General features: G+C 36.2%; 1 protein-coding gene across 2 annotated transcripts in view; it reads left to right on the forward strand.

Annotated features, from left to right (window-relative positions):
- Positions 1-18,095, forward strand: part of LOC102233668 (actin-binding LIM protein 3-like) — a 42,444-nt gene extending 24,349 nt beyond the window's left edge. Inside the window, exons 9-22 of one of the 2 annotated variants that reach the window (XM_023342570.1) lie at positions 300-383; positions 928-957; positions 2,134-2,245; positions 2,495-2,599; positions 4,793-4,843; positions 6,680-6,814; positions 7,325-7,389; positions 7,711-7,852; positions 11,779-11,808; positions 14,085-14,143; positions 15,089-15,155; positions 15,261-15,268; positions 15,531-15,611; positions 16,214-18,095. In XM_023342570.1, coding sequence (XP_023198338.1) covers positions 300-383; positions 928-957; positions 2,134-2,245; positions 2,495-2,599; positions 4,793-4,843; positions 6,680-6,814; positions 7,325-7,389; positions 7,711-7,852; positions 11,779-11,808; positions 14,085-14,143; positions 15,089-15,155; positions 15,261-15,268; positions 15,531-15,611; positions 16,214-16,327 — 1,083 coding nt within the window. In that variant the 3' untranslated portion in view covers positions 16,328-18,095. The remainder of the gene's footprint in view (positions 1-299; positions 384-927; positions 958-2,133; positions 2,246-2,494; positions 2,600-4,792; positions 4,844-6,679; positions 6,815-7,324; positions 7,390-7,710; positions 7,853-11,778; positions 11,809-14,084; positions 14,144-15,088; positions 15,156-15,260; positions 15,269-15,530; positions 15,612-16,213) is intronic. The other variant, XM_014471373.2, reaches the window with a different exon arrangement.
- The last annotated feature ends 701 nt before the right edge of the window (positions 18,096-18,796 follow it).

An 18,796-nucleotide genomic window follows, 5' to 3' on the forward strand; every position in this document is an offset into this window, starting at 1 on the left:
GATTGTGTTTTATTTGAGTGGCCATATGTGTAAATAAAAATGTAGGTATTGATTAGTGGATATTTTTAATAATTAAACAATTTCTAAAATATCTTTGGGAATCTTGTGTGTTTCATTCCCCCTTGAGGCACCAGGTCTAAAAATGTACTCATTTACTTTTTAGAAAATAATGCCTTTGTTACCTTAACTTACTAAGGACCAAGTGATTTGAAAAAAAAAAATCAAACCTTACAGATGTATTTGTCCTTGATTAGGTTAAATTCCTCATGTTCTTGCTCTTGCTCTTTTGTTTGACCCAGCATCTGAGGCGAACCTCTGAGACTGCATCCATTTCTCCTTCAGGTTCCTCTCCCCTCCTCGGCTCTCCTCACCGGCTCATCTGTGTGAGTAACTGCAACCACTGTTGCACCAAAGCTGCAGTACTTACACAGTACCTTCTGTCTCTGTCAGTGCTGCCAGTCAAATGCCACTCACACTGACAGAATGGTCTACCACTCTGTCCAACTACCTGTCTCTGTATGCAGAGCTTATGTGAGAGCTATTTAAATAAAATCCTCAGCTCCAGGTTTTCTATTCAGGACTCCATCTGTATTAAGTGTCCATGTGTGAAGGGGTGCGCGCGCATCCATCTGTTTCTCTTAAGGCTGACAATGATGTTTAAGGCTATAAGCAGCTGGAGGCTCTGCCCAGGGTCAAAACCATATATGACATCCAGCAGCCACACATCATCCCTTATCAGGCTGAACATGCACACACTCGGTTCTTAGAAGATGCTGTGCAGAGAAACAGCTGTGGACCAGTACACACATTCACACACAGAATAAATAAAACTGTAAATTCTAAGTTATATTGTAGTTAACATAAAGGAAAATGACTAATTCTGATTAAGGATAACAATATTTATAACTCTCTATCCTCCTCCTGCAGTCTTTGGGTTCCTTATCGCCATACGCTCATGTGAGTACTTCAACCATTTGTCCTCCATCATTTCAAATGACCACTTTATTTTTTTATTGACTGCAATACTAAGCAATGTTTGAATCTTGTATGTCAGAAAAGTAAAATCACCAAACCTCTTCAGCTATTTACCCAAAAAGTCTTTTGTTATTTACTGTTATCAATTCTTTTTTGTATTGTTTCTTTGTTTCACATAAACTATTTTTATTACATGTATCATTTTTGTAAATTTGTAAGTAAATTCAATACATTTGCAATTTTCATGTTTACATCTAATTTAAGGCTTCTAGTAGTAGTGTACTATTATACCCAGAAAGGTGTTTTCATTTACTTGTGTAATATTTATATTATGAATAATTTTCAATATTTTTGTAACCCCAAGCATTTTTCAATTTCTAAGTATAGGATTTGTATGATTTTGATTCATTGATGGTATGGCTAAGTTAAACAACTGTTTTACTGATGCTATGTCTGTTGTAACCTTATCCAAAAGCTGCATATTTTTATCTTTTTCAAAGAATGCTGTTTTCTAACGGTGTTCTTTGGACGCATTTCTTTACCTCCCTCAACATCCTTCTCACTGTCAGTGGTATGATAAACTCATCCCACCTTGTCTGTTACAGTTTGAAGTGTTTTTAAACATTATGATTACTCTGAAAGTAAATGTAGTTTAACCATGGAGGTATTTCCTCATAGAAAGTTCCTTACTTAAAAAGATATACAGTAAATACATCTGCATGCACCAGATACAAAGTCAAAATGCAACAGTTATTATGAATGGTATGTTTTCTTATCTTTCCGTTGTGAAAAATGGCTCGGAGAAATCAATGTTAGGTCATATTTACACCTAAAGGGAACAGGAAATCGAGCTTTTATAAATTAAGTGTTTTTGACACCCGAGTCAATTTATAAAAGTAACGTTTATATTTTAAAAATGAATTTTTTTATATAGTGGGTGTTATTTGATATTTATCTCTTATTGCTGTCTTTTCCCCCTCTAAAAAGATGTGATCTTTCAAAATAATTATATTTCATATCATATGTTTAGTATTATAATATGTTGTTGTGACAATGAAGGAGAAATGGGTTTGAAGGTTTTTACAGTTCTTTAGATCGACAGCTGGAGGAAGCTGTAGAATTTTTTTTTAAAGGAAACATTTCTCTGTTTGCGTTCAGGACCTCTTGGACAGCGTTGAGTTGAGAAAGAGACTTTCTTCCAGCTCTGCATTCTCGGAGTCTCCTGCACATGGTCACCACGGAGGATCCCCGCTGCATTATTATGTCCCCGGTAACAAACCCACTTAAGCAAAGACTCACATACACAGAGAAAGTATGGTGTCTCTACCTGACAATAAAAGCTATAACACAGTAAGTAGGTGTACTGTTATTTCAAGTGAGCAGTACATCAGGGAAGGACACATATGACTTTACACACTCATCAGATTGTGAGTCCTTTTCGTCTCTCATTAGTCTCTGTCTTTCTGTTTGGCCCATTAATGTTGTGGGTTCTGTCACTGCTTGCCTGCGCTGACTGCAGGCAGTGAGAGTGGCAGGAGTTCACCATATTACACTCAACCAGAGCCCAGGTGTACCACACCCACCTCCTCCACCTTCCAAGTTCCCAAGCATTTCCATGTCCCAGGTAGGCTCTGATACATTACCCTGACCTCTGACCCTGTTCACAGACCAGAATGGGCCCATTTGCATTTCAAACTACAGTTGAAGTATTTGTGAAAAGGAGCTTTAGGTTGTGGAAATGTCAAATTGTTATTTTCTGACCATTTATCATAAGATGATTCATTCTGATATACAGTGATGCCGCTAATTTGACCACTTTTTTTGGTAACTAATAATCTAACACGTTACTATCTCATTCAAGTCCTTGTGCGTTACTATTTTTGTAATTTTTCTTTGTAAAAATCAAAATGGTCATTTTGCTGGATGGTTGTGCATAGGTGCGGCACACTGCTCTGCTGTGGAGACAGTATGAACACTCTCGTTAACTATAACGGGTGTGTAATAACTGCGGCTGCAGAGCTGAGGCACATGCAGTGTAAGACCAAGAACACGACTTTTCACACGCGGATCAGATTTTTACCCAAGACATGGACTTCATCACTCTACAGTCTGTCAGTGCACCATTGGACACAGTCAGACTTGGAGAAAGTTCCTGTCAGACTGCAGAAAATAGCAGCTGACTTACAAAAGTTTGAGTTTTTTGTGAACAAGTGAACGTTTTTTTTTTTCCTTATAAAAACATGTATTTATGTTCGGTTAACTTAAGAGAGAGATGGTCTTTATTTCATTATTCTATAAAAACTACATTTCTCCAGGAGACAGTTTGTAAGTTAAACTTACATTGACATTGAGGCATTATTATGTTAAAAATCCTTCCAGTAGAGTAGGTATTGGACAGTAAGGCTTTGTTGGTTTTTAGGTGTTTTCCTTGTCCTACATGATATTTTAGGAGAATTGTTATGCAATGTGGGTTTGCTTTGGTATCTTACTTTCCATTTTAGTTGATGAACAGACCAGTGCTCCATGAGCAAAGTCCTGAAATTTGAGATATTTTATAAGTTAAAACTTCTCCATAACCTTATCTCTGAACCATCACCGTATTCCTTTGACTTCATGACGCTTTATGTTCTCTGAAGTTATATCATAAACCTCATTGAACAACTGCATTTATACTGAGATTAAATTCTATACTAATGAGGTCACTTCTTGTACTGGATTTTATGGGTTGTCATAATTTTGGAAGTTAAATCAATATGCACACACCAAATTTCAGATTTTTATTTAGAAAGAGGCAGAATTTTTTTCTCTTTTTAGTGGAAAATCATTCTGATTGAAAAGCTTTTAGGTGGCTTGTGGCCACTTTTATCTACCAACTAATGCTAGCTAATTTAATTTCCACTCTCCATTAACCATTTACATACAAATTTAATCATGAACTTTGCCTTTTTACCTTGGCTCATTTCCCTTTAAAGACCGGCATTCTTTCACTGCAATCCTCTCATTTGATTCCTCCTTGTCATTCTCACTTCAGCCCATCTCTGCATGCTACATTTTTTTTCTGTTTTTTGTTTGGAGATGCTTGCCAGCCCTGCATTAGCAATTGTTTCTTCCTCCGCAACAAGAACAAGCAAAAAAAAATAAAAAATGTTTTTGGCGCATGCTTTTATCCAAAGTGCTTCACAGTATAACATGCACACATTTACCAGGCATGGTCTGCTGGGGGTTGAAACCTTAGCATTGGATTGGTGGCACTCCTTGTTCAGTGAGTTGAAATGCATACACAAATATTTAGATTTTTTTTTTTTTGCAACAAACCTTTGGAGATTTATTTTGACATGAATGTGGGGATTTCTCTACATCAATACATATCAATGCAGAAAAATGATCAAGTATATTCCTCTTCCTAATATCTTTTCTTATATTCCTCTGGCTCTTCCTCTCTTGAACTGCTTTCTTCGCTCATTTATTTTCCTACCTTCCTCTTTTTTTGACTGAGTGCTGTAAAGCTGTTTAAGTCATCCTCTGTGCATGCCAATCAATTTGTCTAGATGCACAGCAGCATCTTTGCTGTACCCAGAGCTCCTACACGCCTCGATATGACTCGACTTTCCAGGGATTTTGACCCTTTATGTTAATTTTAAAACATTTAATGCAATGGTCGACTGTGTATTTATAGAAGATATTTCCAGATAGGAAGGAAGAAAGGACCATGTTTGTTACATCTATGGTAAATGTGTTCAAGATCAAGAAGAGAACTCTTTCTTATCTCAAACTAAGTCTTGCTGTGAGTCACTAACTATCATTTTGTTTTTCTCAGTGTCTGAAGAAAGCAACATTTATAGGAAACCCCCCATTTACAAAAGGCAAGGTTAGTGAATTTTTTGCAGTGTTCTGGATTATATTACCAACGTTAGGTTTCATTTCTGCCGAACCAGCTGATTCATGGATATATTGTATTGTTTTCTCAGCAAAATACTATTTTACTCACCTAATGAAATGGAAAATGCTACTTCTCTAAAGTGGAGTCATCAGGCAAATCAATTTTCTAAAAGCCTCCACAGACTCGACTTAGAAACAAATTGTTATTTTTGCAAGTTTACATATTTGGAGCCCTACTAAATAATCTGAGTACTAGAAAAGTTTTGAATCATATCTCTCTCCAACCATCACAAAAAAAAATAACAACATAGCATGTTTATTTATATAAAATTAATTGTATGACAGGCATTTTTGGGAAATTAGTAAGCAAATTTATCTAAACCAGGTCTCAGATTGTCAAAGCTTTTTTTTGTTATATCTCTTTTTTATTGAGTTAAGTTAGTAATTAGTAATGCTTTAATTATGGGCCATGTTGATACATAAAACATTTTGAAACTCATTGTTCCAACACTGAAAAAAAGAACATGGTGGAATTTACATGTTACCAGCAGCTCATTGGAAAAATACAACTTTCTATGTCGCAGTAATTGACATAGAAACACAGACTTTTACGCCACAATTACAATTTACGTTCACAGAGGAAAACGTAGTTTGATTACTGAAAAAAAAAATTTTAATCACTGTAAAGAATACAATTAATTTAACTAGTCTTTCTCTGAAGACTAATTAGATTAGGACCAGGCCTTCCTCCTGCTCTGATTGGTTGTTTCTGACCGGGAGCTGTGTATTTCTGCAGATGGAAATAGGAACACGAGGAGGACGTAGTCAGATCATTTTTTTTCACAGATTATCTGCCTCATGATTTACTGCCACAACAGGGTGACAGTTTTAACAAATATGTAAAAAAAATCATATTTATAAAAGTTACATACTGCAGCTTTAATAAAACTGTATGTTTTTGTAAATTTTCTTATGAGATTATAACTCCAGATCAAACCAAAATTCTTGTTTAATATTAACAAATATGATATATATCAGAATAAAATCATACAAGAACTGGTTGTTGATGTCTTTGCTTAAACTACATCATAGAAAAGCAGAGACTTGAAGATGCAGGAAACTGACAGTTGTTGTCAAATCAAAAAACAGATGACTCATTCAGCAGGTGATTTAAGAGGTAAAATCAACTGAGAGAAGCGTTGCCAAACACTGAGTTTGTAGGTGATCCATCAGAGCATGCACAGAAGTCGAGCCTCCAGAGTAACAGTTCCTCAGAAAGATCTCTGCATGATTTACGCCAGGCTCCAAAGTGCTGACAAATCTTTCTCTTGAGTGAACTGGAGGTTTGTGATCTGGGTTAAGTGGATGAATTTAAATTTTACAGCTTGAATCATTTTGCAAAGCGATTTTTGGGTTATGGAAAAATATCATAATGAGACAAGAATATGGCCTATTTGTACTGCACTTCATGTGAGAAGGAATTTATATATTTTTCAACTGCGCAAACACTATAAAGCCAAATTGATGTAACTTAAACCAACACATGACCTTTGCTATCTGTCACAGGCACTTTCTCTCTAATCTTTCTTGTCGTTTCACTGAGACTTGTGAAACGACACAAAAAACAAAATGCCAATGATCCCCACACTACCATCCCTTAGCTAGATTTATAGGTTATTCTGATAATAGGATGCGTCATTAGAGAGTGCAAGATGGCATTATTAAAGTTGTGGCATTTTTTCCCCCTTATCCTCCTTCAGTTTTGCAGGAATGGAAACAATAAATAATAGTTTTAAAGTATGCTTTTTTCCTGTCTTTTTGTCAGACATTCCTGCATCTCCAACCAACAGGAGTAAGATCAATGAGAATCTCATCAATTCCACTCACCTTTCCACTTCCAACTGCAACAGCCTTTATCACACAGACTCCAATTATTTTCCGTATGGTGGCTCTCCAAAAGGTAAATCTCCTTCACTTCAACTATCCTTCTTACACCTCTGCAAAATTCTTCAAACACAAACTAAAGTATATTAAATTGGATTTCATATGAGAGAAATCACAAATCAATGTATGATTGTGAAGAAAAAGTAAAAATGTTACATAAGTCTCAACACTTGATTTCAGAGTAAAAGGGGTTAAATACAAATGTTTATATAATTTTAAGTATTTTATAGTAAGAATTCATTTAAAATTAATTCATGCTGTTATGCACTCACTGCAAGTTGTTGGCATGTCACATAATGTGCTAGTAAAAGACGTTTGTCTGTATAACATGATAAAATGTTACTAACTTCAGAAGTGATTTGCATAGGACCCTGTGTGAGGATACATCGCTTCAAGTACTCACACAGCTGAAGGACACATGTTGCATCTAAATGCACATCGTAGCTTTAACTTAGCATTCTGCTGTCTTCTCACTCGCCATCATTTATCCCTTCATTTCCTCATCCTCCCTCCATCTCACCTCCAGTCTCCAGGGTGAGGAGGTTTTCATCTGGAGGAGAAGAGGATGGATGGAATCATAATTTAAACAAGGTAAGAAAGTAAGATTGCTTCCTCTTTTAATAACTGAAATAAGTGTTAATATTTTATGAGTGAGCCAATTAAAAGGTTCTTTCCAATCTCACCCATTGGACACTGAATCAAAGTGAATCTCTCCTCTTTCTTATTGGCTAAATATTCTATCATCTATAACAACAAAAATCCTTTGTGTATCGTCATTTATCACCTCCTAAATCAAAATCCTTTATCACTTGAGGTTTTACTTAAATATGAAAGTTTTACTTAAAGTTTTAACATTATTTATTTTTAAATATTTATTAATATTCTGATATTTTGTTTTCTTCCTCCACACAGGGCATTGGCAGGATGATCTTAAAGGAAGAGATGAAGGCACGATCAGGGGTCCAGGACAACAACCACTGGAGGAGTGCGCGCAGTTCCCAGAGTAACAGCAAGGAGACGCTAAACAATCTGGAATACAACTCCCTTAATGGCTGTAAGTCTTTGTGTTTAATAGCTTTACACTGTGAATGTGTCACTGAGGGATTTTAAATCGTCTGCCAAGCAAAGAACCATGATAACTTTGTTTTTGTAAGTGTTTTGTTTGTCTGGCAGCATTTCTGCTGTTTCTTTCCTAAAAGTTACTCAGAAAAGGCCAGATTGGGAAACTGTGTAGAGCAACAAAGGCAGATGTGCTGGGAATGTTTCTTTTTTTTAAAAAAAAGTTTACTCTTGTTTATTTGTCTATATTTTGAGTCAGATTCCCAATTATGACATTCCTCTCTCTCTTTTATAGTAATTAATTGTTTTGTTTATGTACTGAACTGAGGACTTAAGAGCCTAAACACAGTTAGAGCTAAACCCCCCCCCCAGCATTTTCTTAAGCAGTAATATCTGAAAATTAACATTTCTTCTTTTGTCTTTTCTGTGAAATCCAGGCAAAATGTAAACTTATTGTCATAGCTCATGACTAATTCAAATTAAGACGGTAAATATAACACAAGCCTTAAATCCAAATAAAAATCAAATTAAATCTTATTATGCTTTAATTTGATTAGAATATTCTTACACAGCCTTCATAACTAAGAGAGCATGCAAGTTTATGTAAATATTTTTCCCTTATACATAAAAATGAAGAAAGAAAACAGATTATAAAAAAATATATTTATTTGTCTCACAAATGCTTAATTGAATTGAAACAGCAGATTTAATGCAATAATCTGTATACCTGAGACTGGAAGTTCTTTAATGACCAAAATATCTTGCTTCCTATTTGCATTGAGATCTATTTTTTTATCTTCTAAAAACACAATGACTTCTTAATAATTATAAATTGGAATGTTGAAAAGTATGGAAGCATTTACAATCTCTCTGTGAATGTAAATAGACAAAGTTTTACTCTACTAAACCTCTCCTAAATCTAATAGAAAGATTGGTTAAATATCCTCTTAGAGTCACACTAAAGGTGTGCCAATGCAAAAACACATAATCAAGTTTAGCTAACTGTTAGTGTTCTTTAAGTCATTTGAAGGGGGACTTATGACCTGACTACTGGAGATAGGCACCAGTAGTCAAAGTAAAGTAAATACAAAACATGAATGGACAACAAAAAACAATCATGTTCAACTTTTGTTATTGTAATGAAACAGCACAAACTAGAAAAAACAAGCAAACCCTAAAGCAAAAGGCCTGATTGTGCCAAACTAGTGCACCACTTGGGTTCTAATAATAATGGTAATACTTACTTACTTATAGATTATGACTAACACAGTCCAGTTTCCATGTTTAATTATAAATTGCATGTCCAAGGTCAGTGCAAGTGGACTCTGTGACACTTCCCCCACATACCGAAGCATTAGCAGGGGGAGTTTCCCATCTCTTTATTAGCTCCTCCCTCAGCCTCTCTTCCCTCTCTGCCAGCAGCAGCTAAAAGAACGACACAAAGATGGAGTGAGTCATAAAGAAGGAGAAGGTGGGAGTAGATGGAGGCCAGGTGAGGAAAACAGAAACGGCAAGAACGGCTTTAACAGAAGAGGCAGGGGAAGCAAATACTACAGGAATTGAATTAGATATAGTAGACAGAGAAAGAGAGAAGGAAGAGGGTATGAGAAGCTAAAGCAATTTGGAGCAGCTCTAAGAAGATGTACGACGTTCTCCCTGGAGGTAAATCAGGGTCAGAGAGCGAATGAAAGAAATGAACTCTGTGCTCAAGAGGCGTCACAAAGAAATGTCGTACAGATTCACAGTGGGTTTTATGGTGACTGCTGGTATTATACAGATTAGATTAATCCAGACTCTTTTGCACTTGTCTGCTCTGTAGACAGGCCTAATTTATCTGTGAAGTGTAAAAAGTATTCAGAGCATTAGAGAAAATCGAGATTTGTTAAATCGGTTTTAATCAATGGTTATATTTAATAAGAATAAATTCCCCTAATTTTAGTCTTGTCCCTGAACAAAGGGAATCACACAGACCAACAACAGCTTGAGCTTTCTACAGGGACTCTTGATGCCAACAATCCATTAGGAAGGCCCATTTAAACGTTAAAAGGCGAATAGTCAACAAAAAAATATCTACACGTATCCAAATGAAGTTGAAAATCTCTCAGGAGTTGAAAGAGCCAACCAAGGCTGATTTTATATTTTTGCAAATTTATATTTTGGATTATATTTTGAATATGACACCGGGGTTTCACAAGCAAGCAAACACAGTCGAGTATTCAGCTTCTATTTCTGAGCAAAATAATGTCAATGGTCATAAATATTGGTTTCCATTCATCAAGATGGCGCCGGCACAGCTGGCTGCCTGCAGACGCAGCTCCCGTCGTGTGTGTTTGTCTGTGTATATTTGCTGTAACCGATTAATGATCCGTGCTTGAAGAACCCATGGATCATCAGTTTGGCTTTCCACAATGGCTGGATGTGGTTCTGTCGATGTTCTCCATGTTCTTCTGCTACTTTTTTTACTCTTGGTTGCGGAGAACCTCGCCGAGCGGAGTAGCGGCATTGTTTGCTCGCGTGAACGGCTGATTGCGCTGTGTGGGCCTCTGCTGCTGCCCGGAGACGGGCCTGTGGTCCCGGAGGAGTTACGGAGGAGACGACGGGGCTGCGGGTCTGGAGTTAAAAGGAGGTAGAAGAGGAGACGGCGCAGGCCAACGGACAGACGAACTCACGGCGCTGGTTAGGACCCAGAAGGAGTACTGGGAGTGCAGTATCTCTGCTTCACGGAAACCTGCTTCACGGAAACCTGAAGCTGTATTATTCCGGAATACAGCGTGGAGGTTCCTGGATTTTCCTTGGTGCGCAGGGACAGGGACTTTTCCAAGAGTTGGAAGAAGAGGGGCAGCGGGATTGCACTTTATGTGAGTGAGAGGTGGTGTAATCCCGGTCATGTTAACGTGAAGGAACAGATTTGTAGCCCGAACATTGAACTTCTGGCTGTGGGAATGCGGCCGTGTTATTTACCGAGGGAGTTTACGTCCGCCATTTTGATCGCTGTTTACATTCCCCCATCAGCTGATGCAGCGGTGGCCTGTGACGTCATCAGCTCTGACACAGCCAAACTCCAGACTTAACACCGGACGTTGTTATTGTGTCTTGTCTCTTGTCTTGTCTCTATGCTGTAACTGCGAAGTAATTTCCCTGCTGGGATGAATAAAGTACTTCTATTCTATTCTATTCTAAATCTGTGAAGTGCACATATTCTCTACATCAAATCAACAAACAGGCTTTGAAAGTTTTGTCAACCAATCTGCATCTGCTAGAAGTGGACATTTTATTTTATAGCTGAGGATAATCATTGTAAATATTCTGAACGTAGCAGCAAAGCTTTTTTATTCTGTTCCACTGAGCCCTGGTAATAGATGCCACATCCCCTCCAACCCTGAAGACGAAAATGAAGCTGGTATGGAAGATAGATGGATGGATGGATGGATGGATGGATGGATGGATGGATGGATGGAAGGACATTTTTATTCTTAATCTCTCTACAGATGAATGTCTTTTTGAAGACTTGTCCTTGATTCCCCCCCCTTTTAAAGAGATATATTTTAGTTGATAGCAGTATAAATAACACTTCTCGTCCATAATATTGGATTTTTAATATAGCATGTTGAATAAATTTTCTGCAGTGCAGGCACAGTAAAGATGTCAGGAATGAAATACAGAATTTCTTTAATGTTGTGATTCTTAGTTGATTTTTTTTTCCATCTTTAGTTTGATTCTCCAGATGTCTGGGGAGAATTCTTTCTACTAAATGATTAATGGAAGTACACTTCCTGTTCCAGTTTTCTGAAATTCTGTTCATATTTACAAGGAAGTCTTACTGTTGCAAGTGCTAAGCAAAAATTACAGATAGGTTTGTGTCTTAAAAGTGAGAATCTGATGAGAATAAAACATCTAATCTTTGTCTTCTTTCCTTCTCAGCCCCGAGATCTACTTTAAGTGCAGACAACGGTGAGTTCATGGTTCTTCGAGGCATTTTGTTTATCCTCAGCTAGTTGTCTCCCCATCTTCTTCATCCTCTTGTTTCTGCTGTGACAGAAGCAGCAGAGCATTGAGTGGGAGATTGTTATCAACTTGCTGTGCCACACAAGCACAGCTCAGTCTTAAGGGTTACAGGTGGGAGGATGAATGGCGCTTCCATCTCAGGTTTATTTTTATCAACTTTTTAAGGAAAGGAAACGGATTCAAAATTCACTGACTTGAAACTCCCCTGCCATCTGTTTAGTAACAGCCCAGTATGTACAACAATAGAGTGGATGTTCACCAGGAAGCACCATGTCACAGCTATGTGAGTTCACTAGTTCACAGGGGAATAAATGGATCACAAGGTTGAGCGGCATCTGGAGAGGCTCATAATAATTGTCTTGCAAGCAAGAGACTCTCCTGTCCCTGTATAATTCCCTTAGGAAAAATAAATGCAAGAACTTTGTGTTGTGAATGGAATTTATAGTGTGTGAATGGGGATGGAAAATATAATTAAGAATTTGTTTCCTAAGCAAATTTTAATGTCACAGAGTAGATTGAGTTTGATTGTGGATATTGTCAGGGATTTTTTTTTTTTTTTACAGAACCCTAGGATACTTCAGGTGGCAAAGCATTTAATAAGTTTCTAAAATGGAATTACATTAAATGGAGCCAAACTATATAGAAGGAGTTTTTACAAAGATTGGGGAAGAAGACTAGGACAAAAGAAGAGATGATTAGGATTTCATTTTGTCTAAATAAGGGGAAAAAGGGTTGTAAGCAGGACTGAGAAGAATGAGTGGGATAAAAAATTTGGGTTTTAAATGGGATGAGGAAGACTTACGGACTAAAAAAAGAGGACACAGATGATTGTTTGGGATAAAAATGAGTAAAAATAAAGGATGAGGAGGATGAATAAAATGAAAAATTGGTCATTAAGAAAGAAAGTGAGCATGAATTGAATGAAATGGTAATAATGAGTGTTGGGGAAAATAAGGGTGAAAATAAACTGAAAGAGGATGAGGAGGATGAAAAAAGAATTATGAAGATTGATGATGAAAATAAATGTCATCAAAAGAAGTGACATGAAGAGAAATCAATGTGTTTGGAGGAGAAGATGGTTTAGGGTGAGGAAAGTTGAATGAGTTGAGGCTTTACTCCTGGTCTAAGTTAACACATTAACTTATTTTTTTTCTCCTTATTTGGGAAATGTAGACCCCTGAATTCCCAATCCATCTAACAGATCTAATTGAATGACCAAGGCGAGTAGTTTCAATGCTTTTATTGGTGGCAGAACTCACATTCTTTAGGTCGACTCTAAACACCTGTCAGTATTCTGCTGCATCATGCCTTTAGCTCTCTGTGGCATCGCCGTGGAATCCAATTCCTCTGAACATGAAAATGAACAAGGGAGAAAAGATAGACTGAGTGAAGAATGAGTGGGTGGGGGTAGTTAATATCAGGGGAGGAGTCAATGATGAAGACTTGGAAAAAGAAAGAAATAAATGATGAAGGGAAGAGAGGATAAACAGTTAATGTGAGACTCTACTGCCCTCTGCTGGCATTTTGCAGCAGTACAGGCAGCAAATCCATCACCTACCTCAAAGATGCTGGAACCATGAGGAACAGAGGAGCATTTATTGTTTTAATATAATAATGTAGAACCAGTAAAAAAAAAAAAAAAGAAATCCATGTATTGTGTAGATTTTCATCATGTCCTATATGGCCATGATGATCGTTGTGCCAACTTGAGACTCAAATGTTTCTGAGGGATTTATTATTGAATGCTTTAGGAATGAAGCTGCAGTTTACAGTGTGTGATTAAAAACGCCCCTGCTTTGAATTTTCAGTCCAAATAGTAGGAATTGTTTCACCATCAGGATATTCTTAGAGACTGTGGTACAAAGACGGATTAGAAGTCCTTTTCTAATCTTTCAGCAACATGGCGGCAGGCTCTGTTGAGCTGCTGAGAAGCTGCTTGGATTCTCGTGATTCTGAGCAGCTACCATTCACTGTCTGCATATAAGCTTAGTCAAATGCATAGCAGTGGTAAATAATGGTGGCTTATTGTTGCATGATTTGGAAGCAGGCAATAATTTTAACAAGATTTGATTCTATTTAAAAGTTTTTTTATATGAATTAAAACGATTTAATAGTTGGCAATCTTGCTCCTCTCAAAAAGAACAAAAAGCACCGATGTCTGGAGTGTGTTAATACTGTGCTTTTGTTGGTTTGATTGTGGTTTTCTGTTTGTTTTTTTCCAGACTCGTACACTGCCAAATCTGCCTCGTTGCCAGGCTACGGCAGGAATGGGCTGAACAGGGTACGGCGTCGTGGTTTCTGGAGCTTGTGCTCCTCCTGCTTTCATTAGAGTCTGTTTCCTCTGAGAATCTTTGAGAATTATTGAGTTTACCAAGAGTTTCCCCTGGTAAAAAAGTAATTTATGGAGCCTTAATAATTCTATAAATGTATGCTTTAATTTAATTGCTTATTATTATAATTTTTTCTTTGAAGGAACACCACATTTGTAATGATTAATTAGTAAACTGTTAATTTAATTTTTGCTGTTATTATAATGTTTCTGTTTTTGCTTAGACCCCATAGTCTAAGCAAAACCTTTTATAATTAAACCGCTGAGTATGTCCATTTTTTATTTCTTAACATTGATTCACATAGTCAATGTGTATCTAAATGTCACCTGAAGAAAATGGGTTAATAAATAACAGGAAAGTCCAAAATTTAACATTTTGCTTCACAAAGGTCTGGTTGTTATGAAAAATCTCATGACAAACAGAGAGGGGTACATGAGTTCAGTCCTCATGCTCTACTTTGCTGCTTAATCTATTAATGTAGCACAATATAAATAAAAAACAAAAACAAGCTTTAGTATGACAGCAAAGAAAGCGTTACAACAAAAATAATTAGCCAAGTGCAGAATTTTTTTTTTTTTTTGTGCTCAAGTTTGCAAGTGTATGAAATGAAGAGGCAAAATGATCGGCACTGACTAGGACAGGTTATAAGAAAACAAGAAAAAGACATTGATAGAAAAAACTGGGCCAAGTCCTTCATTGCTTGCTGAAGCTGAAACTCATTTGTAATAGTTTACTTTTCAAGACCAAGGGAGACAAGTGATGTTATATTATTATGATGAAATTTTGGAAGCAACAGTAAGCAGATTTCATGGGTTTCTGCTGCGTTCTGGACAGCTGAACGATCCTAGTTTTAACTCCTTCGTACGGTCTAATCTTCTTTTGCTCTTCTCCCACAGCCTGGAAGTGCAGACACAGATTATTACCAGTACGACAGCAGTAATGCAGTTAACTGGCAGATAAGAGGTAAGCCTGTTAGGCTTAAAGCCTCCTGATGCATATTTTGCTCTGAGTGTTAGTATCTGGGGTTCTCATTCACCATTATCCCCTTTTCTTCTTGTTGTCTTTCAGAATACAAGGTAAAATATATCAGTGTCTACAAGAAACCTGTTAATGAGTCTAGAGGGAAAATTCTGGATCAGACTAATGGATAATGGATGAGAAAGATGTTCAACCAGTTAATATTGACTGGTCAATGTGTCTCACTCAGACTTATTGAAATGTCAGCTATTTTAAATATTCACATTTTTAATAAACAACTCATTTCTAAATATTAATATGAAACATCTTAATTGATAAAAAACAGACAAGTACTTATGTTTTTTTTGTTATATCTGTTAGATCTACCCATATGAAGCTTTGATGGTGTCAGTAAGAGGGCAGCAATGTCTTCCCAGCGATGTGGATAGAGCCCGACTGGAGGTAAATGGCTTCTGAATTCATGTTTTATTTAAACACTTTTTTCTTTTGCTGACAATATTGGGACTTTGCAGCTTAGCAGATACACGAAACTAATTAATTCATAGTCACATAGCAGCTCATTTTCTTCATTTTACTAAAACAAAAGCTACAATTTCCACTGAAGCAGTGCTTTTACCAGTGCGTTTATCAAAATAACAATGAACATGCTAATATTAATATATGTTAACATATCCATGCCCCTCACCTGATGGTATATGACAAAGGGAAACACAGTTCATGATGCCAAGAAACGACCTGCAAGATATGGCTGCCTCTTGGTTCAAATATTAAGTAAAATGCATTAAAACTGTTTGACCTTTGCAAATACTTAAAGGTACAGGTAAACCACTCATCTCAATAAAAAGAATCCAGAACCAACCAACTTTCTTTCTAATTTCCAGTCCTCGTCTTTGCCTTAAAGCTTTGACCTACCAATATTAATTTTAGTCAGTTCCGATTTGGTTTTGTAAATTATACCAGAACACTTACATTTTTTTATAACCTTTCCTTTTTTGCCTGCAGCATTATGAAGACTTTTATTTCTCTCATCTTTCCTTGCACAGCGTCACCTTTCACCAGAAGAGTTTTATCGAGTCTTTGGCATGTCCATGTCTGCCTTTGATCGTCTGGCTCAGTGGAAAAAGAATGAACTGAAGAAACAGGTCCGACTCTTTTAGGAAAGTCACAAAACCCAGTCGATTCTGCTGCAGTCCAGGTGGAACATCAACAGCGCTCTGAATGCTGCTTCCAAAAAGATTTTACCTAGGACTGAATGCTGAATAGAAAGCATTGGGTCTGACAAATTGCAACTGATAATGCACTAAGGTTTATTTAGCAATAACTGTAAAGGCAGCAAGGGCTAAATTGGATGATAGAAACCTGCAAGAAATGTGGTAATACTGCAACAGACAAGAAATAGAATGGGTTTGATGCTACTTCTCCGCCTTGTACCAACAGATGGCAGTGTGTTCCAGTCTTAGTCGGAGGTGCTGCCATGCAGAAAGATTCATGTTAAAATATGATCCTGCTTTTAAAAATCAGCAGATAAGAAGATTAAAGGATCCGACTTTACCCAGAAACGCCCTCAAAGACAAGCAAACGTCATAGCAAAATAAACTTTGTGAGAATCTAAGCATTAAAGTTACTAAATATTATGGTTTTTATAAATTACAACTACTAGAAACCAAAACTTCTCTAATGTTTTTGTATTGTGTAATTGTTTATTTAATTTCTATTCGAGATTATCTGAAGCCATATCAACATTAGGACTTTTGTACTATTTACTGATATGTGATTTGAAAAAAAAAAATAAATGTGACTTAGCTGTATTGTGGCTTTGAGTGAACAGAACTTTAAAGTTAAGTTTAGGTAAAAAATGGACGTTTATTGCCTAAAATGTTGCTGGGTTTTATTTAAAGAAAGCTAATTTAGTCTCTCTTGAGCACTTGAATCCTGACATAAATCAGGCTGACTGATAATGAATCTGTGTGCGTGATAATATTATATCTTAATGAAGGATATTTAGTGTAGGGAATTCTGATAAAAATGGAAATGAGAAAAAGAGATGTGACAAAATCCGTATGGGCTGCATAAACAAATGTGTGTGTATGTATTTGGGTTTTACAGATTGCAACAATTCATCACTTTTACAATATTTATCACACTCAAACTCTTATTTTGTATTTGTTGGAGGTATTTTTTATTATTTATCATCTACAATTCCCTGTCTTTCAGTACTGCTTCAAAATAATTATTATGATTTATAATGATCCATCTATCCATTTGTTATCGAATACAGTCAATACGCTTATCCCTTGAGGGTTTGCAAGAAGTGCTGGTGCCTGTCTCCAGCGATTTATAATGATACATTTATTTATTTTTCGTCCATTTTAAATACAGACATACATGCACTGCCCTAATTTGCACCGCTAATAACATATTACTAATAATATGTAGTAGTACTGTAGTATACAGTAAGTGTTTTTTTCATTTTTAAATTTAATTTGAATATTTGTATTGACTGGGGGAAAAAATCATCTTTATCTTTTATTTATTTGTTTGTTTTTTTACAAAACTAATTGCCATAATTATTGGCCTCCTCAACAACTGTTTTACAACTGTTCATTTATCCTTGTAGAAGTCAGTGAGGAGGATTGTTAGTAAAACAAAACAAAAAAAAAACAGCCTCCAAAGCTCCTCATAAAAGAGCAACAGCAAATTTTTCATTGTGAGATTATGCTGCTGTAATAAATCATGAATTCACCTTAACAGCTTTTACACACTTTGCCAGAGGCTTTTTGTAAGCTTACAAAAGGTATTCTGTGGTAATCTTATTTTTATCTTGATATTATGGAATAATTTTCTTTTCATGATTTTGTGAGAAACTTTTCTTAAGCTGAAAGCCATAATCATCACAATGAACAGAAATAAAAACATGAAACCACACTGTGTGCAATGAATTTCATTTTTGAATTAACTTGAAAATGTTAATTTGGGGGGATATTCCAAATTACTGAGACACACCTGAAGACGAAACAATAAAACATTATTTAAGTTCTGCTGCTGAAATAATGTTTTAATGCACATTTTTGGGACACATTTTAATTATGTCCCTGGAGCTATATAGCCTAATATAGTGGCTAAATTCTCTCAATATGCAAGAAATGCATCTAAAAGTTGGAGTAATCAAGTGTTTGAATACTTAAGTAAGCCAGTTCTGCTCTAATGGGTTCTTGCACTTAAATCATTTGTGCCAAAGTAAATTTTTTAGGGATTTTTTAAAACCTAGAAGTTTACATGCACAGATATTTATAGGCCCTGATTACGATGATGATTTATTTCACTTCACAAAATAGATGAGGAAAGCACATCTTAAGACATCAGTCGTAAAGTCAGAGCTCGGACACAAGTGGGCCCTATAAAAAAAATAAGTATAAAGGTTAATTAGTTGCAAAATGGTTCTTAAACTATTTTGCAACTATTACAAAGCACTGATCTCAGCCCAATAGAAAATTCAGACAAAGACTGGAAGAAAACCCAAAATATTTTTTCCCCTAAGGAAACATATGGAAATGTCTAAATTTGCAGGAGAGTAAAAAACCTGACATTTAGCAAAAAGTGTTTTTTTTTGTTTGTTTGTTTTTTCA

This window comes from Xiphophorus maculatus, chromosome 11, assembly GCF_002775205.1.
Source record: "Xiphophorus maculatus strain JP 163 A chromosome 11, X_maculatus-5.0-male, whole genome shotgun sequence".
NCBI classification, from domain to species: Eukaryota; Metazoa; Chordata; class Actinopteri; order Cyprinodontiformes; family Poeciliidae; genus Xiphophorus; species Xiphophorus maculatus.